General features: G+C 39.7%; 2 protein-coding genes across 8 annotated transcripts in view; both read left to right on the top strand.

The window, feature by feature from the left end:
* EFCAB5 (EF-hand calcium binding domain 5) overlaps nucleotides 1-8,068 on the top strand; it is a 43,618-nt gene extending 35,550 nt beyond the window's left edge. For 4 of the 6 annotated variants that reach the window (XM_049801681.1, XM_049801682.1, XM_049801684.1 and 1 more), the window contains 7 exons: nucleotides 422-650; nucleotides 1,393-1,545; nucleotides 3,228-3,331; nucleotides 4,151-4,404; nucleotides 4,958-5,187; nucleotides 5,388-5,484; nucleotides 7,017-8,068. In XM_049801681.1, coding sequence (XP_049657638.1) covers nucleotides 422-650; nucleotides 1,393-1,545; nucleotides 3,228-3,331; nucleotides 4,151-4,404; nucleotides 4,958-5,187; nucleotides 5,388-5,484; nucleotides 7,017-7,183 — 1,234 coding nt within the window. In that variant the 3' untranslated portion in view covers nucleotides 7,184-8,068. Of the gene's footprint in view, nucleotides 1-421; nucleotides 651-1,392; nucleotides 1,546-3,227; nucleotides 3,332-4,150; nucleotides 4,405-4,957; nucleotides 5,188-5,387; nucleotides 5,485-7,016 lie in introns of those variants that run through there. The other 2 variants (XM_049801685.1, XM_049801686.1) reach the window with 2 other exon arrangements.
* Nucleotides 8,069-8,216: 148 nt separating this feature from the next.
* On the top strand, nucleotides 8,217-26,844 carry NSRP1 (nuclear speckle splicing regulatory protein 1). 2 transcript variants are annotated; one of them, XM_049801692.1, is made up of 7 exons: nucleotides 8,217-8,322; nucleotides 9,587-9,674; nucleotides 19,440-19,496; nucleotides 20,794-20,925; nucleotides 21,882-22,089; nucleotides 22,669-22,777; nucleotides 25,189-26,844. In XM_049801692.1, exons 1-7 carry the CDS (start codon nucleotides 8,303-8,305, stop codon nucleotides 26,219-26,221), a joined length of 1,647 nt encoding a protein of 548 aa, XP_049657649.1. In that variant the 5' UTR covers nucleotides 8,217-8,302; the 3' UTR covers nucleotides 26,222-26,844. The 2 variants fall into 2 exon arrangements, with proteins under 2 accessions (XP_049657649.1, XP_049657651.1); XM_049801694.1 differs by lacking the exons at nucleotides 8,217-8,322; nucleotides 9,587-9,674; nucleotides 19,440-19,496 and having other exon boundaries at nucleotides 20,860-20,941.
* Nucleotides 26,845-27,304: the final 460 nt, after the last annotated feature.

Genomic DNA, 27,304 nt, shown 5'->3' with positions numbered 1-27,304 from the left:
CCCAGTTCACATCCACAGGATGTTTTTGAGAACAATGCCTTTCCTTCCCTAGTGTTTACACTATAAACAGCTTTCATGCCTCTTTTCATTTTCGAAAGCTAGACATATTTGTCTCTTTCTTTAAATATTGCTTCTTCTAATCTATTAAATGTAACTGCTCCTAGCTTCTGTATTCCTCTTCATTACATTCATTAGTTGATGTTTTCAAAATGTCCTAAGAATGAAAAGTGTCTTATTTATTACCACTGTCTTTGGGATGCAAGTGGTAAATGTGGTATTTCTGGGTGTGGTCAAAGCAAGGAGCTAACACCTTCCTCCTCTGATGCCAAAAAGCAGGGAGAGATCAAAGCTGCAGTATTTATTGCTTTGCTAAAGGTTTTCTGTTACTCTTAACAAACCTCCTCATAAGTTTATTTTTCAGCTTTGCAGCCGTTGAAGACGGAAAGCCAATCCATGTTCCAAGAGTTCAGCTCCATGGAAGTATCCACTTCTGGAATTATGACCGCCCAGTGGAAGAGAGAAAAGGTTCACTCCTGGTACTGCCATTGCACGATGCTCACTGGAGAGCTTTTGGCATTCTAGGACTTGACACTCTTCGGGACCAATGTGAGAAAACCATCTTTCTGACCCATGAGATCAGTTTCTATCAGGTGGGCACCATCAAAAGCAGTTTGTTAGACTACTTTTCAAAAAGCTGTGTAGGGACCCTGTGAATTTTACATGTTCATTCTGAGTAAATGTAAGATGTACGACTAGGAAAAGAACTGTGGGGCCCTTTTTACTGTATATGGTGACAGTGGTGTGAGCAGAACACCTTATCAATATCTTAATGATTAGCATCTTAGCTGTAATTGATTATGAGGTATCACTTCATCAAGGATGTATTTAAGCTTCTCCTGACTAGTAAACTAATTGCACTTTTGTGCAAAGCCCAAAGATAGTAAGTAGCTTTTATTCCCTGAAGCTCTGGACCTCATATTTTTGTTAGTTTCCATAAAGTGGCATGAAACCTTACTTTTTACATGGTGGAATAATTAGAAGCAACAGCAGTCCGGATTTCTTTGGGATGCTCTGGAGCATCAGCCTCATTGTGGATGCATCATCTGGGCAGCAGGGAGCGCAGCAAGCCAACATTACCAGGCAATTTGGCTATCGCCACTAAAAAACAACTTTGTCTACTTTAGGACTTGGCTGTGACAGGGGTACTCTGCAGCTTTAGAGCATTATTTGATAAGGGACATTTCACAGTCGCTTTTCGGCTTTACAAGTTCTGATTAAAGTAACTTGTTACAACCATTTTGCTTCGTTTTGCTGCATGAACGTTTCCCCAGCTTTTTTTTCCCCAAATCATATGGAACTGTCTGGCTCATTTGGAGGATTCTGCTTTCACAGGGAGTTTCTCATGCATTCAGCAAAGCCTACCACCATATCCGCACACTGGAAAATGTTCTACAAATGACTGTTACTGCTCTGGACTGGTTGTATCCTAGGGCACCCAGCATCCACACTGTTATTACGTACCTGGTGGAACCTGGCAAAGACAAGGTATGCAGACTGCTGCAGCGAAAAGGCCTGTAATAGTCAGGGGCTCGAAGGCTGCTTTGGTGAGGACATTTAATTTCTAGCTGACTGTGAATTCCCAGTGGTTTTATCATAAAAACTGAAGCCTGCCTGAGATTCTTGCGCCTGCCTGTGCAACAAAAGGGCTACAAAGGGAGAGAGGGAAATTTCCTTCCATAAAGGAGGCCACTCTTCAGTCTTTTCATCCTCCCATGTAAAACAACTCAAGAGCACTGCTAGTATAGCCCCTTCTCAAGCGGGTCCAGAGGAGGCCCACAAAGATGATCAGGGGGCTGGAGCATCTCCCCTGTGAGGACAGGCTGAGAGAGTTGGGGTTGTTCAGCCTGCGGAAGAGAAGGCTCCAGGGAGACTTTACAGCGGCCTTCCAGTACTTAAAGGGGGCCTACAGGAAAGATGGGGAGGGACTCTTTACAGGGAGTGTAGTGATAGGATGAGGGGTGACGGTTTTAAACTGAAAGAGGCTAGATTTAGATTATATACTAGGAAAAAATTCTTCACTGTGAGTGTGGTGAGGCATTGGAACAGGTTGCCCAGAGAAGTTGTGGATGCCCCCTCCCTGGAAGTGTTCAAGGCCAGGTTGGATGGGGCTTTGAGCAACCTGATCTAGTGGAAGGTGTCTCTGTCCATGGCAGGGGGGTTGGACCTAGATGCTCTTTAAGGTCCCTTCCAACACAAACCATTCTATGATTCTCCACAGGAAAAGGGACTATTCTCCTACATCAGTGCTCACAGCTGCACACCAACCAATAGAGCAAAACCCCACACCCATCCATCCATCCGTCTGTAGGTTAGCCAACACTGCAAGTCCCTGCTAAAGCTTTGCTGTCCGGGACCTCCACAAAGGGAGATGCTCTTCTGTGGAGATTTTGTGCATGTCAAAATTATGGTATTTTATAGGAAAAAAGAATGTCCTAGCTAATGTATTAGCTCTTCATTCTGAAGTAATGTCAGCAGCCAAGACAGAAATACAACTCAGGAAGTGGCTGCTTCCCGATTAGCTAGCTTGTAACAGCAGCCCCCCTCCTAGCAGATCATATTCCAATTGTTCAGCAGGCACTCGGGCCCTGGGAAGCTTGTCACTTCACGTACAATTAAGTTAAGAAGATGAAAATTGTATGAAATATTTAGGACTGATCCTGTGTCATCACAAAGTCTGTATGACATCTGCTGTAGCCATAATTCAGCTGCTTCCTCCGATAAGCATGGTTTATGTTGGCAGCTTTCTGTTGTCATTCCAGGCTCTGCACTGTTCCCTTGTTAGCTGCCTGATAGCGAGGTCATTTGTTCCCCTCTATGCTTTTCACGTGTCAAGGCACACTGACACAACCATGAAATGAGAAAGAGGGCTGCAACAGGATGGGAAAAAGAAGGGAAACCTCTTCTTGGCCTGTGGGTGTTCCTCAGTGTGGAGCCTGGGGGTGGATTAAATAGCTGAGGGAGGTCCAGGGCACATTCTTCATCCATCTTGAGCAATACACTCTGGGAATAAAACCAAGCATTGTTGGGAAATGTCTTTAAACCATCCCATTGCACTTGAATGTACATAGGAGTTTCCTTTAAGAGGTAAACAATTTCCTCCCTCTCCAGGCTTCAAAATGGCTGTTCCTTTCTTGGATGCAGCTAAACCTCCCTTTTCTCTCTGGCAGACATGGGACTATGCTCTGCGCAAGATGCTTACTACAGATAATACAGGACAAAAAGAAATTCATAGCTCTCCTGTCCTTCTCCTCAGAAAAGAAAACCTCTTAAGGTAGGTTCCAGGACCTGCAATCAAACTAGACACCTCTGGTCCTACGCTCCAGCCTGCATCAGGCATGATCCACATTATGTATAGCCCATGGTAATGCAACCCTGCGGGAGTGTCTGGCTATAGCTCTCTCACGATCAAGGCTTCTGGTGTGTTTGCATGTGATACTGAATTATGAAGGTGTGAGTTTTTCTTTGAGTTCAGGCCTGCAAAAACTTAACGTCTGACTTAATGCCTACCAGCTGAGCTGCCAAGCAAGCTCTACATCTGCTGCGAAAGGTTTGCAGGATTAGAGCCTACAGTGAAGCATTTTGCTCTTTAGAATAATCTGTCTTTTTCCCTGGCCGTATTAGTCTCATTTCCTTCAACTATCTGTTTCCTTCCACTGCCAAGATCCTCACAGACTTGTCTTTTAAGCATACCATCCTTGTTGTCAAAGTTGGGTGAACAGCCATTTGCTGTTCCAGCAGATGTTTTTACTTTTTATAAGATGTTCTCTATAGAACAAATGTCAATGCGATTATAAACAGGAAACTGTTTTTAAAGCAAGTTTTCTTAAATTTTTATGATTTTCAGCAATTGCCTTGGCGAAGCAATATTGTGTTCCACAATGCTATTTTTCTCCTTTTTGTACATGGCTTGAGTGATACTTAAAGCTGTGCATATTTCAGTTCAAGGAAATAAAAATGATTCAGTAACATAATACCTTTGTTTTAACAACAAGATATGAATGGCATCTTACTAAAATATGCTAAATAAATTACCGAAAGTAACGGGAATGGTAAAGTTTAGTACACTTTCCTCTCTTTACTCTCATTTCAGAGATTACCTATTTAAGTGCACAGACAGTTCACAGGTCATTTACACTTCTGTCTGTGGAGAATACCACATTGCAGTTCCTCTCCATGACCTTTCAGGACAAGCTCTTGGGATATTCGATATCAGCATTGGACACCACCAGAAATTAACACCTCACGAACACAAAGACCTGCAGAAAATGCTAAAGATGGCCCAAGCTGCCTGCTCTGAGATACTGAAGATGTCCTTAGAGGAAACAGAACCGACCTATGTACTGGGTATTGTGCATACAGAGCCAAGATAGGTTTTTTAGGGATGAAATTAGGAATCTCAGTAAAACCACATCTAAAGTATAATTCCTACAAATATGGAAAGACAAATACAAACCCTTGGTACACGTCAACTACTTCTGAGCAAGCCCAAGTGCTTAGCAGAGTTCTCTTGTTCACAGGGTATTTTGTGCGCAAGTCCCACTGAAATCAAAGGTGTGAAGCAAGGTGCTTTGTTCCCTTCAGGGATCTAGCATGTCCTCCTCAGAACTGCCCCGACTAAGATCAAAAGGATTTGAATGTCACAATTACAGAACTACCTGCATGCCTGAACCTTTCATGGTGTCAGGACCTCTGCCTGCCCCTGAGGCAAGCTTTGTCTCCTTCTCAAGCACATACCCGTTTTTAAAATTGCATAGGATACTTGGGCTGTATACAAATTAATCGATCAAGGAGACAAAGAGTTAATCGTAAAGAGGACAGAGCCTTTCAGTCAATAACATAAGCCTTGAGTAGCAGGTGTTTCTGAGCAACTTCTTGAAAGGTTTGCTTTTGATTCCAGAGGCAGAACACATGGCAAATTTGAGGCATGCAGGGATTCTGTTCCACCGATTCATGCTACAGGACCTGCGTGAGTGTGTCCAGAAACTTGATGCCGAGAGCTTTGCTGAAATAAAGAGCTACGTAGAACCGCCAGCTCTGGTACATAACATAGTTAAGGCTGTGCTGTTGCTTCTCCATCCAAACTGGAAGGGGTCAGAGAAGACTGAGAACTGGAGTCAGTGTAAACTGGTGAGACTTCAAAATATTGAGACTTTGTTTTCTGCTCTTCTTCCCTCAAGAAAATACAGTAGAATTTGCCAAGGGTGAATTGGCAGTGAAATAATTCATTACCTACAGATTTGCTATATGCTTTTCTCGGCGACCTTTAATTCTGTAACCCTTTCTTAAGTTTTTCACTGGCACCTGACTTTTTGTTCTCTGCATTGCAGAAACTTGATGACAGTTTGATTCAGGAGATTTATTGCTTTGATCCAACTGCTGCATCTGTACAAGTTCAAGCAGAGCTGCTGCTGGACTGCATCACTGGTAAATATCATGAACTAATTGTGAGATTACCAGACACAGCTCAGCAATGAAACAGTGTCAGTGGCAACTTTCAGCAGAGTGCTTTTAAGGTCCTTGCTACAGAAATTAACTTTGATTTCACAATAGATTAAACAACAGATAAAGGGTCCTAAATATCTGCAGTCTTTTTTGGTCAATAAAAGCAAACCTGTTAAATTTAGAATCAAAATTCAATGCCTTAAGGAAAGGGGAGCAGATCAGCTTTGAAACCTACCAGAACAAGTGATGTCATTGTAAACCTCCAGATAAACATATTAAGAATGATGGTTCTTTTGGCAAGTAATATGTAAAGACATACTAAGAATAATGGTTCTTTTGGCAAGTAAATCTACTTCAGACTTCCGTGCCCTGCCCTAGGGACTCACCCAGCTCCAAACAGCAACATGATGGTGGGAGGACAGTGTGAGCCCTCCTCCTTGTAAACACCATCTGCCAGGTACTTAATATACTCGCTGGCCATATACAGGAGCTGGTTTTCAGTCTGTCTTTCTCTCCTTTAATGAATGTGGGCTTTTTTGCTGCCAGAGCAGTCAAGAGGCTATTATTATTATTATGCAATATTGCTGCAAGAGGAATGACTATTGTTCTTGTTGAGATCTTTCACTTGATGATGTAATGCCAGACTGAAGAGGCCTGTTAAAAATCAAATGTGGACAAGACTTCTTAGTTTAGCTGGAGATATTTATCAACAGTATCCTGCCTACTGATGAACAGTGAACACTTAATGCAGTCATAGCTCCTTTTCATGTGTTCTCCTCATATATATTAAATTAATTCACTGGAAAGAATGAAGCAGGCCTAGAGCATCCAGTCTTCCTCCGGTTGGGGACGCAGATGTAATTAGAAAGAATACAGCTTTGGCAAACTGCTGGTATGCTACAAAATTTGGCTTCCCAGGATGGAACTTGTTCTGAGACTAGTGTCACATCAGTGGTGTCAGTACAGGTATAACTCACAATTATAGCAATTTCTTTAAAATGACCGTCAGTGTTCACACATGGTATATGTTGGATAATGCCCTTATGTTCCATATATGTGTGCTATAATATAGAACAGAGCACAAAATAACCTACACTCTATCGACAGAGCAACCTTTAACGGTATGATTTTGTGCTGACCTTTAACAGCATTTAGTAAAAGAGCTTTGAAGGATAATCACTCTCAAATCAAATCTGAGCTTGGGAAAAAAGCACTTTTCTATTTACATTTTTAATTACCAAATGTTTAGTATTAAAATACAGCAGACCACTCTGTACAACAGGAGTCCTACCACAATACAAAATATATTCTAATAAAAAGGCAGCGTTCCTATGCTTGACCAGTCACCGTCACAACAACGCTATGTGCTTCGCAAAGCATCACCATTTTCCAGGGTGGAACTATCGGACTTGGGGGGAGCTCCACTGATGCGATGATCTTCTGTTCAGTCTTGTAGCAACACTGGTCACGGTTTCGACTTGGGCTTTTGGAGTTACCTCTCTTCCTCGTTTCAGGTGTACCTCGAGCGGCGGTGTGGCAGCAGGGCTCAGCTCCAGCCAAGTACTTGTACCACTGGGTAGACACCTGCCTGTCGCTAGCAGACATCACAAGGAGCCTACACAGTAAAACCACCCCATCTTTAGCCACTTTTGGCACCCAGTTCCAGTGTACCTCCAATTAAATCTCTTAATTCCTCATCCAACCTTAGCGATTCTGGTATTTGACGTATTTTATTCAATTAACTGTTGCTTTTTTATTTTGTTATGCATAGCTACTAAGTATTTGTTAAGATGTTAGGAAGTCTGTTAGGGATTATTAAGAAAAAGCAATAAAAACATTAAAGGAAACAATTTTGCTAGTATAATACTATAGACTATGCTAGTATACTACTATATATATTTTGCTACACTCTAAAAAGCTTGATTAATATTTTGGGTTTTTTAATTGATTCTGATGAGAGAGAGGCAGGGACGAGTTTATGACTACCAAGCTGCAATGTTCATGAATGATACAGCAAAACTTTTCAAGATTCAGTCTCCTTAAATTACTTTTTATGAGTAATTTTAACTACAGGCTGTTAATCAGCATTTTGTCAAGTTCTTCTAAACGTGTTGTGGAAAAGCCCTACATTTTAATATGGGGGGGGGAAAGAAAAGCTTTCTTATTGGTATAAAGCTTGAGATTACAGCCAACTGCACGGTCTGCAGCAAGATTTCATCTTTCCAATAAGGTTTCTTTTGGCAGAATCACTTTTTTAATAAAATTCTGGGAAATTAAACTCTTCTTTCTTTCTTTCTTTCTTTAGTCGGCTACAAGCGACATCTCCAGGTAGGTGACGACTGGCGGGGGCACGGTGGCTTCTCACCCCCCCAGAGGAGCGGCAGCCACCGGCTGCCGCAGGGAGGACGCCTCAGGGGCCTTTCCCGCCTCAGGGTCCTTTCCCGCCGCCGGGCCCACGCGGGCCCTCGTGCCCGGCCGCGAGCAGCAGCGGCCGCTGCCCTGAGGAGCTGCCGGCGCCCTCGGCTCGGCTCCCCTCAGGGCGACGCGGGCCGCCCGCAACAGCCCTTCGTTTATCGGCACTTTCGCCACTCGGCAACGGGCCGTTAAAAAAAAACTCGTCCCCCGCCTCCGGCCCTCTCCGCCCGCTCTCTGCTTCCCTTCTGGAACGGGACCGCGGCGCGGTGCGGCGGGAGCCTCCGGGGTTGGCGGGGAAGGGCGGCGTTTCGGCCGTGAGGAATCTGCGGCCGCGGAAGGGCAGGCGGCTCTACTTGGCGGCGGCGAGGGCAGCGGCCGGGACAAGATGGCGGCGTTGAGCAAGCAGTGAGTGACGGTGGAGCTGGGGCTGCGGGGCCCCGCCGCGCCGCCGCCGGGCTCCGAGCGGCGGAGGGTCCGAGCGGGCCCCGCTCTGCGGGGCAGCGGCTGGGGGGGAACCTTGGGGCCGCCGCTGAGGGCGAGCGCAGGCGAGGCCCTGCCTCGGGCCGGAGCGAGCTCTGACAGAACCCCCCGGCCGGGCCGGGCCGGGCTGCAGGAGCGGGGCTCGCTGGTCCCCGCCAGCGCCTGTCTACCGCGTAGCCTTGTTGTGTTGGCCTCAACTTAAAACTGTGTTTGTTTAAAAAAAACCACAAACAAAACACAACAACAAAACAACAAACAGCGGGAAGGCACCGGCGGCTGCTGCGGTGTTGCCAGGGGATAGTTTTCCCTCTTGGGAAGTAGACTCCCCTCAGGATTCCCAGACAACCCGCTGTGCAGCTGCCGCTTCCCAGCCAGCCCCTGAGCACCGGCCTGACGTGGGCGAGGTGCTGCGGTTTGTTTCTCGGCTCCCCGCAGCCGGGTCCGTGGGAGCTGTTGGGGAGCGTGTTTGGAGCACACGGAAGCAACTCGCTCGTCACAATGATGATGTAGTACCTACGGCATCGTGGAGTTCCCCGGCTTCACGGTGCAGGCTGTGACGAACTATTTACTCAGTGATGGATTTGGGGAAAGGCAGGTGGGGGAGAAATTCCTGATTTAAGGATTGCTCGTTACCGAAAATTTAGGAAGTGTTCCTGAGCACACAGGTTGGCTGTGTCAGCAGAAGAGTTCTGCATGTGTAGTTAATCTCTGCATGATATAAGCTGAGTGTAAATCCTGTCTTTTGCTGTAGCTGTGTCTGTGGATTAGTGGTTTATGTTGGTCAAGCAAAATAGGTGAACTTCTTATGGCACCAGCAAACATAGTTAAGGAATAGTGTCTAGTGTAGACTAACTGTCTGCAGGTTAAACAGTAGTAAGTTTTTACTTCTCCAAGGGAGAACAAAAAAATAACTTGGAGAATTCTGGACAAGAGGGATTTGTGGCCTAATTTAGGAAGATCATTGCATCCAGAAACTTTGCCTGGAAAAAGCAATAGCTGTGGGAGAAGCTGGCGAGCATGTGGCAAGGCTAAGCGCACTGGTGCAAATGCTGCTCAGATCCATATTTTATACATTATGGTGATGCTGATAGTTTGTTTCTAAAATTGTGAATGGTAGATTTTTGTTTTGGAACGTGCTATGTGTTTTGTCGTAAGTAATGTTAAAGGTAACTTTTATTTTTTTTCCTAGATATGGGCTCATTATGCCAAAAAAATTACCACAGAAAAATCTGGTTTCGAAGAAACTCTCAGTGTTTGCAGATGACTCTGATGAAGAGGTCAGTTCAACGGTTTTCTTCTGAAATTTGCCCCATATTCTGCAAATTAAATTTGTTTACAACCCTTAATGCCTGCATCAGCTTATGGCAGTGTCTGTAAGATATGTGTCATCATTTTGGAATTGGGCATGAAATATGATCTGTTTTCTTTACTGCAAGTTACATGGAAGTGATGACTTGATAGTTAGTTACTTTTTGTTAACTCTTCCAAAAGTTCATCACATGTGGCAACCTGTTTGCAAGAGTTAACAGTATCTAGCTTGGAAAGAAATTTGTGGGCTATCACTGGTAAAGATGTCTGCAGATAGAAAAACAGCAGTAATCAACAGACATTTCTTAGATATTAACTTTAAAGTGTAGTTGTTAAGTGTATTTTATCCTTTAGCTCATTCCACCCAAATTTGATGTAACTGATCTATGGTGTTCGGACTCACTGTAAACAAAAGCAAAGCTGTACAACCCAAAAGTTCTAAAGGAAAATAAAAAAGGCAAGTAATGAGAATTACATGTAGTTCTGGAAGTACTCACAATACTTGTAATATTAGATTGAACAATACACAACTTTTCTGTGATCACAGAGTTTGTTGATACTCCGTGATGTATGACTACATTGCATGATGTTGATAGTGTTCTTTTCTATAGGCTCCTTTAATTATCTTTTTTTTTTTTTTTTTTTAAGTATTACCTTCAAAATACTGGCTACCTGCCCCAGTAGAGGGTGCTGTACACTGTAAAAATTACACTTCTGGATGTACTGCTATGAGTATGGGGAGCATTCAAGAACTGGTGTGGTATATAGGCTGGTTTGGATACCTTACAGAAACCCAACTTTTAAAACAGAATTTTTGAAGGATTTAAAGCCAGTAGCTTCATAGTTCACAGGTAAAGAACAGAAACTCAGAATTGTGGAGATGAACTCTCCACATCCCGGGTGGACCTTTCTGGACATGATGTTGCAATTTACTGGTTTTTATCAATCTGGAATTACTTGTGATAATTTAATCATAATGTCATTTATGTGCATATTTAGCTTTTTTCCACAAAATCCAGAAAATAAACTTTACATATACCTGTTGTTCAGAATTTTAACATTTAAGAAGTTGAAGTTTAGAGTCAGTTGAAATTCAGAAAGAGAACCTGTGTTACAAAAATGTTCTTACTGTTCTAGAGCTTCATTCAATGCTCTTTCTTTTGTGTGGTTGAAAAAAACAATGCTAAAAAAGCATCAATTAATCTTTGTCAGGTTTTGACTCCTATTATCAAAACATTTCTTTTTAAAAAGTTTTTTTTATATAATAAACTAGCAGTTGTTATTTTTATTTCACAGAAAGCTTGAATCTAGCAATTCCCAGCCTCTGTGTGCCTGGTTCCCTTACAGAATCCAGAATGCTGCTTTTGAAGGTGTCTGAGGAACCTTTATACGGGCCATGAGAGGGCCAAGGGCCTTCCTAGTAACATCCACTCAACTCTCAACATGAAACTGCCTCAGTGCATCTTATAGGACTTAGAGGAAACAGAGATGACAGGAACATGTCTTAAATCCCATCTCTTTCCTCACTTAGCTGCTGTCCTCAGTGCTATCAGGAGGTGCATCCTTCCACTTGAGCTAATACCTAGCACTGTGGCTCTAAATGGAGGCTTTCCTTTAAATACAGCTAATGGAGATGACAGCACATCTGCTGTCCTTAATGTCAGGAGCACTTCCTTGTCAGTTTGGGATTTGGTGCCTTTCTCTACATTAAGGGACTGACCCCACATTTTCCAGATCCCAAGAATGAGCTTGATTTAATCTATTAAACATTAAACATTACACGGTAGGACTGGGAACCTTCCTGACTTTTGGGGCTATCTTGCATTTTTTCACTTCTCCATTTTCTCTTAATATCTAAACATTAAAGCAAAATAATGAATGCTAATAATTATAATAAAGTATGCTGCTGTCTACTAACTTTTAGTGTAACAGATCAAGTATCCTCCCTTTCAGAAAGGCTGACAGATTCCCTACCAGAGTCTGTTTATAAAGGCTCTTAAAAGTTGTCATGCTCATCAGTATGGTACATACCCGGCAAAAAGTAATAATCTCATAACTGCCTTTATCAAAGAAGATCATTTTTTAAAAAAGCAAAATTACTTTATTAGTTCAATAATAATTTCAGAGCTCTTCAAGATAAGGAGCAGCATTTGGGAGGGGTTTCATTTCCTGTCTGCTACCTTATCAGTCAGAACTACATCTCAAATGTCTGGAGATTATGTATTTTTAACTGAACTCTAATATTTGTGCTGGGAAATCTGCACACCTGACTTGGTCTGTGGTTATATATTAGATACCAAACTTTTGCTCCCTTTTTTTTTTTTAATGTTACTGTGTATATTTCATTAAAATTTTCCTGTACCCTTGCTGAAGGAATTTGAAAGGGTTTTTTTGCTGTGGCTAAGTACATTAATGGATGTTAGTTGCTGATGAAGATGAATTTTGGGTTAGTTCATAAGAAAGAACATCTGGGATGGAAATTTTCTTGAAATACAATGTTGACTGGGAAAAAGTAAGCCAGGTGACTATAGTTACTTCTAGCCAACATAGTTGTGAATTATTTGCCTTTATAATGAGGAGTTGTTGCTGTTTAAAAAACTGCAGGGAAGGTTGTTGCCCCTAGGAAAGCCGGTTATAGCGAGTAGATGTTACCTCAATAAACTATGAGATGTTAGAAATAAATTTCCATTCTGGCTTACTGTTATTTGTGATGTATCCAATCCATTTTCTCCAAAAATATTACTCCCTTATTCATGCATTACATTTTCAGAGAGGTGGCTTGTCGGTATTCCCAGTGTACTCTTCCACATTCTGTTTTAACTTTGGAATTTAGTTGAAAATATCTCTGTGCCACAGCAGCTAAAATTCCTATTTCTTGATTGTGTCAGAATTGCCCAACATACATTCCTGTACCTTACTAGCCTTTCAAAACTGGTTTGTTGCTACAGGATGTAAAGTGTTGCTGAAAAAATAACTGTATATAGACCACAGTAGGTGCTAAATTCAGGAGAGAGATTGTGGAGTCAGTGCAGATAGTTCTGTGAATGTACCAGCTTGATTTGGTGGGTTTTTTTAGTGACCATCTAAAAGATAAATGGAGTGTTTAAGCTGGCGCAAAGGAAGAAACTGAAAACAAGCAGAAGACTATATCTGGTTGTAGACTCAGATTTTTGGTTTTGCTTACAGATCCTTCCATTCACTTTGCAACTTTGCAAAGGATACAGTATGACTAAAAAAAAGATTAATGAAATAATGAGTATTGATGATGATCAGAGTTGATGCAACAGTTTTCAGGCAAAATAAGACTAAGTAGACTAAAAAGGCTCTTAGAAAAGAGATTATTGAGGAGGAGGAAGTGGAGAGGAATAACTCAAGAGGATGTATGTAAAATCAAGAATGATTCAGAGAAGGTAAAGTGATTTTGCCATTTCTTACAATATGAGCAGTAGGGTATATTACAGAATTACCAAGTGACTGGTTTAAGCTAAACAAAAGGAAGTTGGGTTTTTTCTCCACACAATGTGTAATTAAGTTGTGGAACTCATTGCCACAGGATATTGTGGCATGGCCAAAAATATAAATGGATTCAGAAATGGATTAGTCAAATTAAGGGGTGCTCTTGGTGTCCAACAGTGGTCCAGGTGCATCCTCCAGTTCAGGAAGTTCCTAACTTCTTCATTTCTGGAAGCTAGGAGGGAATGCCGAGGAAAGCTAATTCTGTACGTGACTATTTTTTCATGTTCTTTCTCTTAATCTTCTGCTAGTAGCCATGACTCATATAGTGTAGGAATTGAGATTAATGTGTTACCTGATGGTATTTTGGTGTCCCCCGTCCCCGAAGACTTGAGTCTAATGTACATTTAGTGATCATCCATGTGCAGTCTGTAGTTGGATAATGTAGGTCTCAATGAGGGCAAGCCTTAACAATTCACTGCTAAATACATATACCTGAGAGTGTAAGTAGCTTATCTTAAGATGTTTTGATACCAAAGTGTCATGAATCCAAAGATACCTCAGTCTGAGATTCCTTATCTGATGTGAGAAGAATGAAGTGAGCAGAGTCAGATCTTAGCCTTTCAGAGACATAGCCACATAGGTCCACAAACTTGGGGTAGGATCCATAAAAAACATGCAGGTATCTACACTTGAATTCCCTGAGCTCCCTGCACAGTCCGTAGAGAGGCAGGTACTTCTGAGACACAACTTATCTTGTTCTAAAGTAGATGGCTAAAATCAGTGAGATAAATTTTGCTCTGAAAGTGTCTATTTCTCAGTCTTTTAACAATAAAGTGCTTTTGGACTGGCTAGCTCAGTATAAATGTAAGCTTTGCTTTTTGTGAACTGGCTGAGTATCTGTGCTCTCACTTGCAAACAGAGCTCCAAATTATCCTGCTGTTGCTGTTTGGTCAAATATATTTCTGCGCATCTAGTTAAAACTAGATGGTTGTAGTGAGAGATTAAAATCAAACTGCATATAATCTGCCTGATGTCACTGAAGCATTTAATTTCCCTTTAAAATGTATTTCACTTTAAACAAAGGTAATTTATTTTATGTGTCTACTGTAAAGCAGCATGTAGAGAATTCAAAAGGGCAATGTTAAAGGGCAAAGCCCCCTCATGGGTCTTTCATAACAGGTTATATTAGAGCAGAAACATCTTCTGGCTTTAAAAAAGGAATGGATTGATGTCTTATATTGTCTATCAGTAAGTACCATGCCTGGGGTTTTGGTAGCAACCACAAATGCTTTTCCTTAGGAGGCAGGCTGTGCAGCTAATATGAGATACTCCATTAAGAATAGCTATTATGTTAGAATTTGTTGGTCTCGTACTTCTTGTGGCAGTCAGTGGGGAACACCAAGTCAGGCATCTTGCATAGACTTTGAGAACATCTTTTGAAATAGTTGTGATGTTTTTTACAAGACATTCTCAGCTTCAGATTTAGGATTGTAACTTCCTAGAAACCAGCTTCAACACTGAAAATTATACTAGTCACAGACTAAGACTTGTTTTCTGAGATTATGCTTAAATGGTACTGCACCCTCTGCTCCAGAAATTATGTCATTTACAGCAGTAGTTTAGGAGGAATTACTTCTAAAACCCCAATGACAGCAACTGGCTTTTTTTTCCCCAAGGACAAATGAGTAGCAACTCAGAAGGATACATAGAGCCTGAGTATTCTTTAAACTAGGCACATTCAGTTAAATCATTTGCTATCCTCCTTTTGGTTTGGTTTTCTAAAAAAAGCTTTATAGGATTCATTGTCTGACATTTGCCCATAGTAAGTTTCTGAATATACTGGCCAATTTCAAGTGAATTTGACAAGACTAGATGTGTCTGGCTGCAAAACAAAGACCCTGTTAGTACCCTGCTGAGGAGAAAGACTGTAAGCTGGGGGCTGGCTGCCTAATCTAGGTGAGACAGGAGGAAGCAGGAGATGCAGAGGGAAACCAAGGAGCTGCAGTTGGGACTTGAGATGTGGGAAGACGGGCATTGTGGTGGGAAGGCAGAGATGACAAATTTGTAAGAGAATGAAATTTTGGTTGTCTCATTTGTGGAATTGCCTTTTTAGGTATTTGCATTTGAACTTTGAATTGAGCTTTTTGTATAAAGCTGTAAATGGTTTGCATGCTCTGTCATGAGTTGAACATAGCTGAGACAAACCAAAAACATTGGTCAGTAGTTTGAACGTCTGTTCTCCTTTGGTTGTGTAGGAGCAATGTGAAGAAGACATTTTAAGAAATAACTTAGAAGGGGTGTGTGCCTGCAGGATAAAAATAAGGAGCTAGCTTAAGCACTTGAGAACCTGAAAGAAGCTTATAGATACCTGAAGGAGATAAGAAATCAGAGAGAGCAATGAGAAATGTTAGTAGATTGGGGTGATTTTTTAAAAATTTTTTTTACATTTTCAGTTGTGTACAAGCTATCTTCCATGGTCTCATAGGAGTGGTAGACTGGAGAGTCTCATTTCTGAGAGTTTCTTGATTTGCATGGATTCTGCGTCACTTCACAGGATAGGGTTAAAACATTTTCTCCTTCCAGAAAATATTAAACTATAAGCTTTGTGCTTCAGAAGAATAGCTTGACTGCAGGGAAAGTATGAGACAGATTGCTGAGCTTATAGGGCCTTTAATAAATGGGCAGTTGATAAGTAAAAACAATACAAAAGAACGGGAAGTTCTCATCTATCAGAGCTCATAGCACGGCAGGAAATTGTCAACCATAAACTATTAGGGAAGGTGTTTGTTTTTTGTAAACTTACTGCCACTCTAGACAAACAAATCACAGGTGGACTTCTTTACAATTATATGTACAATAATGAGGATTGTATATTACTTTTTTTTTAATGCAATCTTTGTAGATCAACGTGTTCGTTTCATGTAGGCAGACAAGGAAAACATTCTAAGCAGTGTTTCATATATTTTGGTGGAATAAAGCTTATTCTGTAAATATAACTGGAGAATCTGTTTTGTCTTCTACTGAGCCCTTGCTTTCTGGCATAACGCATGGGAGATTCCTTACTGTTCAGGTACCTTTCTGTGAAACCAGTGGAAGAGTGTCTGGTAAAGGAATCCTTCAGTGATGACCCTTAATATGTCAAGCAGAGGACCATCTTCTTCCCCAAGAGCCGGGAGGAAGTGTAGGTCTTCTGTGTAATGCTGGCGTGTGCTCCACTGTCAATTTAAAATAGTTGTTTGCATTAAGAAATGTATACTGACTCATTTATAGGATTTTTTTAGAAGAAAGCATGTGACATAAAGATCAAGTGCAGTATTTTAAATATTTCTCAACATCAGCTCATGAACCCTGAAAGCCAGAGGTAAATACTAGATGAATGAAGCCAGGATTCTTGTAGGTTGTTTTAAACCAAATAATCCACTATCTACTTCTCCCAGTCAACCAGCCAGCCAGCTACATAAATAAATAAAAGGCTATATCCAATTCTAGTCCGGATAATCAGCAAGCTGCAGTATACAGGGTGTAGTCCCTGATACCAGAGTGGACTCGCCGAGTGTGCTGCTAATACCTGCCAAGCTCAGCTTCCTAAAGCCTGAAGTGTGGTCTGCTTCCTTACCTGGTTATCTGCAGCTGAGTAAGAGAGAGAGGCTGCTTTCTAGTGATGAGCATAACTGAATCAGTGCAGGGTTTTTCTTCCATGGAAGCGCACATCACGGTTTCCCTTTATTACTGTAGTTTAACCACAAGGTTTAATATTTTTAAATCAGAGCTGGATTGTAAGTCTGCATGTAGCAATTAAAGCACCAGAAAAAGTTGGAATATGTGCCCTTTCAAGTTCCCATTTTTGTCTGTAAGTCCCTCACTTGGAGTGGGCTAGGAAGGAATATTTTGAATATTCTGTGTCTCAGTTTTTTCTGATTGTACTATTACTTACAAAAGTAAGTACTGGCATGTTTATAGGAAGTGAGCAAAGGTCTGAGTATCCAGAATTCAGTGGATGCTATGATGTGATACCCTATGTACTTCCCTGAATATTGACAGTGTTGCCTTAGCACCTTCACTTGCTGAGTTTGGAATTACTTGGTACTCCTCTGAGATACTACCTTTCTGGCTTTTTTAAAAAGCTACACAGAAGCCTGCAAGTCTCTTTATTATTTGTGGTTTGCATAGCAGAAAAAAGTCCCTTAGAAGTGAACACTGTATGTACCTGTTAGTCCCATATGACTTGTGAACTCACTAACAATCTTAACCATCCTTGCTGGGTGGCAGCGGTCCCTCCCAAAGATGCTGCGGTCCTGTGATCTTCACAAAAAGTGGCAGCTGGTTAAAGGCACAGCCATAGATGAGAATTTGTGATTTTAATCTTTCTCAGTGTTGAGGAGGAACTGTTCACTGACTGCTCAGCACAGGGCTAGCTTTTGGTCACACACAGTGTTGCCCACTTGCCAAAGCCAGCAGGCAGGGTGTCTGAGGAAGTGGTAGAGGAAATAAAGAGACAGAGGTCGCAAAGTCACATATAATGAAATTCCATTAATTCTTCTGTTCATGGCACAACTTGTTCCCTGTTTCTGAAATTAACCAGTGAAAAAATATTTGGACTGTTTACAGTCCGTCATGTAGAAAATTGTGGAAAAGCACTTGTTTTTTTTCCTTGTTGACACATCTGTTAAAATTTTAATAGCATAAGAAAGAGGGGTCACGACAAGTTATTATTTTATTTTAAACATCAAATGTATTCAAAAGCCTTCTTGTTCAGGGGATCTGTTTGAATTTACATGGTGCTAATTCTGTTTGATTTCAGAAGATCTTAGTCCCTGCTGCCAAGCTCCCTGCTAGTTGGTTACCATTTTTTAATTTTATTAAGAGCTGATTACACAATCTCTTTGTCCTTTTAAAATGTGATACAGAGCATGTATTAGTCAAAGTTAAAGCTGCCAAAATGCAAAAGGATTTTTCCTTCCTATTTCTGCTTTTTAAGATCAAGAGATACTTAATGACATAAACAAGCATACGAGTCCTGTCATTTATAGTGAATCTGTTTAATAAACAGTATTATCTGTTGGATGAGAAAAGGTAGATAGGCAGTTTAGTTCAACACTTAATTAAAAGACAAAACCAAGTAAAATGCAAAAGTTTTTTTAAAAGACAGTATGATTAGAAAACGTGTTTTCAGTAGTGGATATGTTTTTTCTTAGGGAAGATCAGTACTGCTATTTTTCAGCGTATTAATCTTGAAAAATGAAACATTAACATTTTAAGTATGTGCTGTTCAAATCAGCAGTATTCTTATTTCTAAAAATACATAACTAATGATACAGATCAAACTTGAAATAAGTGCCATATCTGTTTGGATATTTGTCTTTTACTATGAATACAGTTTTTTCATGTGATTGTCAGTAAGAATGTCTGCTCGTGACGTCTACATGTCTGATGACATTTACATGCTGGAAGAAGAGTATGTATATTTTGAATAGCACCTATCTATTTCACAGACTATTAGAAATACAATTTAAAAAGTCATTGAGAACATTTATCCTTCTTTATTCACAAACATAGAATTCCCAAGAACATTAAAACATTTTTGATATATAAATTGGTAGGAAGGTATCATTCCAATTTATTTTGATTTGGGGGGTTTGTGTTCTGTGTTTTCCTTTTTTCTTGTTTTTTTTTTTAATGGCAAAACCTGAAAGAATTGTAGTGTTCAGGAGTGAAGAGATGTATTAGAAGCATCCTTCTCTTAGGAATTTGTTTCAGTACTGGCTTTAGCTGTCCTTTGCTACATGTTTTGCCTGCTGGTGTGCTAGCTTCTTGCACCAACAGACTGACTCTTGCCATAGTGGACGGCTATGTCTTTTCTGCCCGTTTCATGGCAGTGGCTGGAGGAAGGCATTGCAACTAAATAGTTACCACAGACCTACGTCTCTGTACCTTGAACAGAGATTACTTGTTTTGTGAAATGGCATGAAATTTTGTGCAGCTTTTGAGGTCCACATGACACTGAAATACTGTTCTTAAGCTCATCACCATTTTCATTAAAAAACATATATATACACATATATATGTTGAAGTACTGCAATACTGTGTTCATTGAAAAGGCTGATTCATTGTATGCTTGTGAATGAACTTCCAATTTTTCTTACAGGAAAATACTGCTGAAGTAAGATACTGACTTATGTAATGGGACTATTATATAATTGTTCATTAGAATGGTAGAAAAATAATATGAGCTGTGTCAATGTAATTAATTTTATTTCTGCAATGTTTCCTTCTTTTAGCCATCTGTTGGTGAAAGTCTTCAGAAAGAAGCATTGAAAAAACAAGCAATGAAACAGGTAAGATGCAGTGGGGACTCTACAGGCCCATAGCAGATTAAGAAATTACTGCATCCATTCCCTTTTATTAAATAATTTCAGAAGCATAATTGTGCAACCTCAGAGTTAGAGTTACCCTTTAAAAAAATTCCATATAATTTTATGGTCTTTGTGCATTGCTCTTTGCAGCACAAGACTTTCTTTAAAAATCAACTTGACATTCTCAGAACCATTCCTCTAGCAATGATTTTGTTTCACTTTTCTGGGCAGGATTGCTCTTTTTGAAATTCTTATGGCTATGGTCAGAGTAGCTGAAGAACTGCCTGATGAAAGCTGCGTGAGTGAGGTTTAACACGGAGCTGGTCATAATATAAAACACAACAAAATTTCTGTTTACTCAATGCAAGCACTTAAATATGTAAGATGTCAAAGTTTGTTTTGTGGCATAGAATGCATTGATGTTTTTAGAATTTCTCAAACAGTTTGTTTCATTTTTAGAATATAAGGTTACAAAGTATTGGGATTTTAAATATATACCAACAGTGAGCCTTTTACTGTAATCAAGGAATAAATTGCATGGAAGAAACACAAATTTTACATTTTAAAAAGTTCCAGACCAATAAAAGACATAGCTAGAAGAAAAAGCTATTTATGCATCATACATTTAACACATTTTTTTATTTTTTTATTTATGGAGGCAATATGTGCTTGAGAGAAACTTTTATGGGTGCTGTTCAGCATTCCTCTTCTGTTGTCAGGAGATCTGATCTAAGGGCTCCCCTAGTAGTTGCTTTTTTTCTGATAGGGCTTTTAAAAACTGAACGATTTCACAATTCTTGCTTCCAACGTGACTGTACAAACAGAAGATAGAACTGTGACATCTGGAATCGTATCCTGAATTACATTGGTACATACTTGTTATTTGGAGCTTTAGGGAAGGGAGATAAACTATAGATGTAAACAGACAGTAAAATTCATTGAAATGGTGTTTATGAAAAAAATTAATTACATTATTTGATGGAACAGTTTGGTCATTAAGAAGTTTCCAGTGTTGTTTTGACTGTTGTGCTTTACTTCCTGTATTTCCTATAACTGCAAATACAGGTGATGATTTGATTGTCTTTTCATTCCTGGTAAACACATCAAGAACTTTGTAGATCAGGCTGTTTTTAATTTACACACAGTGTTCCAAATGGATAGGTTTATACTATAGATCTGTTTAAATTACAATATAGGAATAAAATTTTGGAAAATAGTACAAATTTCATGCTTAATTTTTTGGTATCTTTTCTTCTCTTCCCCCCTTTTTTTCTTTTAGACTAAATTGGAGATTCAGAAGGCTTTGGAGGAAGATGCTACAGTGTACGAATATGACAGTATTTATGATGAAATGCAGCAGAAGAAGAAAGAAAGTAATGCTAGAGTGTTATCTGGAAAAGATGACAAAAAGGTCGATACCTGAAAATGTATGCTGTCTGTCTTATCTCTGTATGTTTGGAAAAACTATGATTGATTAACTTTTAAGTTTTGCCAAATGCATTTTCTCATGGGACATGCAAGTATTGTGCTGAAATCCTGTTATATCAGGTATTAATTTGCAAGACTTTTGGCAAAACTAATATTTCATCAGATACTTCAGGGTCCTGCTCGGTGATATGCTGGAGGGCGGCAGTCTACAAGTTTCCCACCCAGCTTATGATGCACATATAGCTTTCTGTGTATTTCTGAAGAGAATGTTACAATGGGATAACTAGATTAGAGGCAATGGGCCCTGCAACAATACTACTTCTGATAATAAGGACTCTTTCGTTATTAAGCCAATGAACATAAATCATCCCTCCTCACTCACTAGTGTGCTTACTGGAGGACTGTCAGAAGACTAAAGTAATTAACTTTCATTGGTGAAATGTGAGCCAATTTCCACAGCCCAATGCCTTATTTCAAAGCATTGTTGAATTATCCTGACAAGTGATATTTTCATAGTTACTTACTCTCTTTCATTTGAAAGCTCTTGTCAGGTCATGTGGGTATAAAAGGAAGCTTCCCACTCCTTTACAGCAATAGAAAAGCAAGACTATTACAGAACAGAAGACAGAGGGGTGAGAAATCAAAAAATATTTAGTTTCAGTCAGAGCAAAAATCATCCTAGTAAAAAATGGGCTGAATGTTTTGACTGAATACAGCAACCTCTTTTGTTATTGGGAAGCATGACATGTTAGTGATCTAAAAGGGAATGACAGCTTATTTCAGATAGCTATCAAACAGTGTGAGAATATGTTAAGACTAGCTTCTGTCAATTTTCTTCCATTACCAACTTTCTTCAACATCTCCATCAATCCCAGTTTGTGTTTTCTCAGCCACCTCAATTACCTCTCAGCCTGATACCTTTTTTCCCTTCTATTTTAGCCCAGATATATCCAAAATATCCTCAAAGCAGCTGAAATTAGAAAGAAGGAGCAAGAAAAAAGAATGGAGAGAAAAATTCAGAAAGAGCGTGAAATGGAAGGAGGAGAGTTTGCCCACAAAGAGGCTTTTGTGACTTCAGCCTATAAAAAGAAGCTACAAGAAAGGGCTGAGGAAGAGGAAAGAGAAAGAAGAGAGGCAGCTCTTGAGGGTGAGATTCACACTGAAATAATTCCCCTTAAAAATAAGTATGGCGTTATACATGATTTACAACATCGTCATCTGGTCTCTCAATGAGGCTCGAGATAATTAAAATCAAAAAGGACCAGATAGCAGATACTGAATCAGATCCCACTTTGTGTGTTACTTTCCTTTGTACATGTTACTAAAGGAACAAAGGAAGCTCCTCTGTTTGTGTGTCAAGACTGTTAGGGTTGCTACTTTTAATTTTTGAGGAGCGGTCTGTTGTTGAAGGAAGATTTGTAAGACTGGGTTACAATGATGCTTACAATGCTTACTTCAGACATTCTGTACAGTGTCCCAAGAATAGGTATAAAGAATAGGGTATAGGATCATAAGATGAGTCAGGTTGAAGTGGACCTCTGAAGGTCATCTGTTCCAGCCTCCTGCTCAAAGTGTGGTCTGGTATGAGGTCAAATCAGGTTGCTTTGAGCTTTTTCTGGTCTGGGCTTGAAAACCTCTAGGATGGAGACTGCAGTTTACCAATTTTGAGTTGTGTCTGATGAGTATTTGTGGCACAGTAAGTCCAACCTTGCTTTCTTTCTCTTAGCGTACCTGGATGTGACTAAACAGAAGGATCTCAGTGGATTTTACAGACATCTTTTAAACCAGAGGGTAGGGGAAGAAGAGATGCCTAAATGCAGCTTCCGTGAAGCCAGGTAGGACGCGATTCCAGAAGGCTTTCAGATATAAACCAGCTTCTGGCTGTTTGTGATTCCAGACTCACTGGAACATTGTAACAATTAGAGAGTACTAAAACACTGGTAGGGTAAGCTGATTACTTCATACATCTGATCTACTGAATTGTTTGGAAAATGTCTAATGATCATCAGCGGTATAAACTATAAGACGGAAACAAGCAGGAGAGGGATGCCGTTTAAAAAGTGTCAAGGGGACAGTCATACTTGTAATACTGCTTGGTATTATTCTAACCTACATTTACTTTGGTTTACATAATATTTGGCAATCTGCATTAAGTTACATATTTTGAATCATGAGGGAGACAAAAGGTAAAATAACGAGCATAGAGGTAAGTCATAGGAAATGATGTTGTCATATGAATTTCCTGAAAAGAATGTGAGTCTCTAACTTCGTCCTTATTCCACATTTACAGGTTCATAAAACATAATTGAGTGTTGACGCTGTGGTAAAAGGAAATTAATCAAACATGTAGGAAATCCGGTGGGAATATTTTAAAATCTTAATATATGCACATTCCAAAGCAAAGTAATAAGATGAGGCTGAATTATTTATGTAGTTGAGATGGTGAAATTCTGCCCTGTGGATAAATATGGTGAAGGGGATATGTTTCTTACATGCAACAACGGATCATTCAGGTCAAACCTCACTTGAGATAGGCCTTAATCCTGGATGTCACTAATTAAAATGCTTGCTATCACAAAGAAAATGCAGCTTTTATCAAGAGATCTTCTAGATTTGAGGTTGGATTATTAGAAAGTAAATTCTTAGCTTAAATGAAGAATATGATCACAGTGAAGTTACTCAGCTATCTGAAATAAGGGAATTCTCGATTATGTCTTTAGTATAAGGATATGCCACCTTATTGGAAATAAATAGGAGAAAGTAGTGTAAAATAAGTAGGAAGTAAGAATTACTGACTTGAAGAAAAGCAGAACAGCTTCCTGAATTTAGCAGAAAATGGGAAATTTGAGACCACAGTTTTGTCATTTGAGACTTAAAGTATTAGTATACCTATGTGTTTGGAAAAACATCCTGTCTCAGGCTTTCACCAAGGAGAAATACTCTCAGGCTTTCACCAAAGAGAAATACCTGCTTGGTTTCAGTGATGCTCAGACATTGCTACTGAGGTAGTTAAATGAATTTTGCATTTTATGGTTTTTCTTTTTATTGATGAAATCTAAGTTAACTCAGTTGCATTTGTTTATAAAAACAGTAGCGGTCAGCCCACTTGGTTGTCCATTTGCTTTAATAGTTCTTCTTTCAGAGCGTCTTCTGGATGATGTAGTTCTGTACTGTGTAGAGATCATTTGAAATGGTGGTTTCTTAATCTTGCAAATTAGGGAAATGTTCCCTTTGTGAATTGTATATAAAATTAATTTGGGAAAAAGAAGTAGTACTGTAGATGGTGCTCCCAGCAAGGCTTTCAAATAAGCTCAGGTGTGTTTTTTAATTTTACTCTTTTCTTACAGTGGTATACTAGGATACAGAGAGAAAATGGCTCAATTTTCAGATCTCAGAATTTGTATCACTTGTCCCTAAAGTGATCCACCTTTGACTAGTCATTTTAATTAATTGGATTGCTAAAGAAATTATCAAACTTTTCAGCATAATTTTTAGTCATTGTTCATAGACTAACAATGCTTTGAAGTATTCATGAAACATTCAATCTAACTAGATGGTGTGCTGATTCATAAGAATTTACCACTGACTGTTACTGTAGCTGTATGATTAAAAAGAAGAGACATGTGCCTTGTATGAGTAAACACATATTTCCCTATCAGTCAGAAAAGAATGACGAAGCATAACCTTTCTGTCTACTGCCTGAATTTGTCCTCCATGGGTTGGCTTTTTGTATTTAAGAATCTATGACTTGTTAAAAGATACTAATTCCTGTCTAGGCACAAGAATGAGATCCTCAGAAATACCAGATTAAAAAAAATCTGCTACTACTAATGGAAGCTATGTTCCTACCTCTCTCAACAAAATATACAACCTGCTGCTTCTCTGGATAATTATTTGACGTGACTAGAGAAATAAACATATAGGAAAAAATGTGTGGCTTGCCAAAAAGCTTACACAGGAATACAAATCTATGTCTTTTTCCTTAGATGGAGGCTACAGATACTTAACCATAGTCATTCTTTTAAATAAATTCAACAGCTCGCATTCACGAATGAACCAGATACAGATACTTAATAGAAATCCTTTGCGCTGGATTCCTGGAACCTGAGCCACAGATAGATTTGCTTTCTTAGACTTTTCAGGAGCATCTTTTGCTTAAGTACTGACCAGAAGCCAGTTCGTAGAAAAGTCTGAGATTTCAAGCTGTGTAATGTTGTTTTTTTCTTTTTTAACGTAAAAAATGTAGGATAAAGGAAGAAAAATCTGACAGTTGTTATGATGAATCCAACCAAAGGAACAAATGCCCATATGAGAGACAACAACTGAAGCCCTCTGCTAAGAAAGAAAGTAATCCAGATGCTGATACTGACTTAGGAACTGATAGTAGTGATGATGATAAGAGACATAAAAATAGTAAAGTAAATTTTAAAAAGAAGAAAAGGAGAGAGAGCTCTGTGAGCAGTGAAGAGGAGGCTAAACGTCACAAGAGCCAGAGGCGTTCCAGGTCACCAAGCTCATCCAGTGTGGAGGAAGAGCTGCGCACAAAAGCCCATCTTACAAAGAGGGGAGAGAGCAGACCAAGCAGAAGGGGAAATGATGAACAGTACAGGGAAAAAGATTATGAGAGAAGTAAGACCCACGAAAAGGATTACCAAAGGGAAAAGGAAGAGCGACATAGATACGGGGATCACACTAATAAAGATAACTACAGAAGGAGGGAAGAGCAAGGCGATAAACAAAGGGGGAAGGAAAGAAGAGAGAGGGAGGGACATGGCAGAGAATGGAGGAAGGCAAAGGACAGAGAAGAGAAGGGTTCAGAAAAGGAACGAGAGAAAGAAAGAATAAGAAATGGTAAAGATAGATATAATGACAGAGAGAAGGAGAGAGGAGAGAAATGCAGAGAAAAGGAAGATCACGTGAGGGAGAGGAGAGAGAAATGTGGCAGTGAGGAAAAGAAATACAGAGAAAGGAGGGAAAGTACTCCTACATCTTTAGAAAAAGATGGAGAGACTGATCTGGAAAAAGAGAGAAAGGGAAAAGAAAGAGAGGCAGATGAGAAGGGAAGGTCCAGCTCTGGAATTTTGTCTGAGCAGAAACGTAAAGCTGGAGAGGAAGGGGAGAAAGAGGAGAAAAAACAAGCCGAGAAACCATCTGAGAGCATGAGCAAATTTGCCAAACGGAGCAATGAAGAGACAGTCATGTCAGCAAGGGACCGCTATTTGGCAAGGCAAATGGCACGTGTCAGTACTAAATCTTACATTGAGAAGGAAGAAGATTAATATCCCTGTGGTGGACAAAAACACTTGGTCTCTCAACCAAGAGGAAAAGCCGCTGCTGCACAGACTCTTGTACAGAAGTAAAAGTGTGTCTAGCTATTTATTACTGGCTTTCTTTTAAGAAATTGTGTGTGCCATAATAGAAGAAGAACATTTGAAATGGATTAATGGATCCCTTCATACACACCCTTAGTCTGTTTATACAGTTGAAATACTAAATTTGGCTGACTCTGGCCTTCAGTACCCTATCCTTGGTACTTGAAGATTCTGGGACAGACCTAGAAGTTTTAAACAACATAAGGTGAGAATACTTCCCCCTGGCAGCCCCTACTCCTTTTACCAGCTGAAACAGTGAGCTCTGCTGAAACAAAGGTATTCTCAGACCTTAGTGGGAGTCATTGTTGCCCAATGATGCTCTCAAAAATGAGAAGCAAACAGACCTGTAAAAATGGGGAAAAAAGTAAGAAAACCAGCCTGAATAATAATCTAGGAGATTTCTGTACGTAGTATGGCATTTTGTAAGCTAAATGCATATTGATATATGAATTTTGTATTTATGTGTGGGCTTTGGTTTTGGGGACCTGATGTACAGAAACACTTAAATAAAGTGTAAGATACATACTGGATCTAATGCATGGGTCTTTTTTAATGCTTGTGTTATTATACTGCATCTTTTTTGTGTGAAATAAGGTATATAAGTCTCTTTTCATGTACTAGTCATTCCTGCTTGTTCTACTGGAGGTAATATTTTAAATTTGTCAGTCTGTCTGTTCAAAGGTCCATAATCAAGAATAAAGTTATCTCTGAACTATAACTTGGTAAGTAGGCTATCTGATAGTGGTTGTAGTATTTAGAATACATTTTCAATGCTTTTCATAATGGTTTCTTTCACTTTGTTTTGTAGTAAATTTATCACTTTTATGCTACAGTACGGTGAACTAATATTAAAAAAAAGATTTGGAGATTGGTGTTTCTCTAATATTTTGTTCAGCAGATTTAGTAATGAGACAAAATGGGAGTAAAATTAAATGCCAAGCCTGCCAGCGTACAAAGATTTGAAATGGAATGAGTTTTATATGTAAGCTA

The sequence above is a fragment of the Accipiter gentilis genome, chromosome 6, assembly GCF_929443795.1.
Source record: "Accipiter gentilis chromosome 6, bAccGen1.1, whole genome shotgun sequence".
NCBI classification, from domain to species: Eukaryota; Metazoa; Chordata; class Aves; order Accipitriformes; family Accipitridae; genus Astur; species Astur gentilis.
Note: the sequence above shows the minus strand (reverse complement) of the source record. Positions and strands in the feature narration are given on the sequence as shown.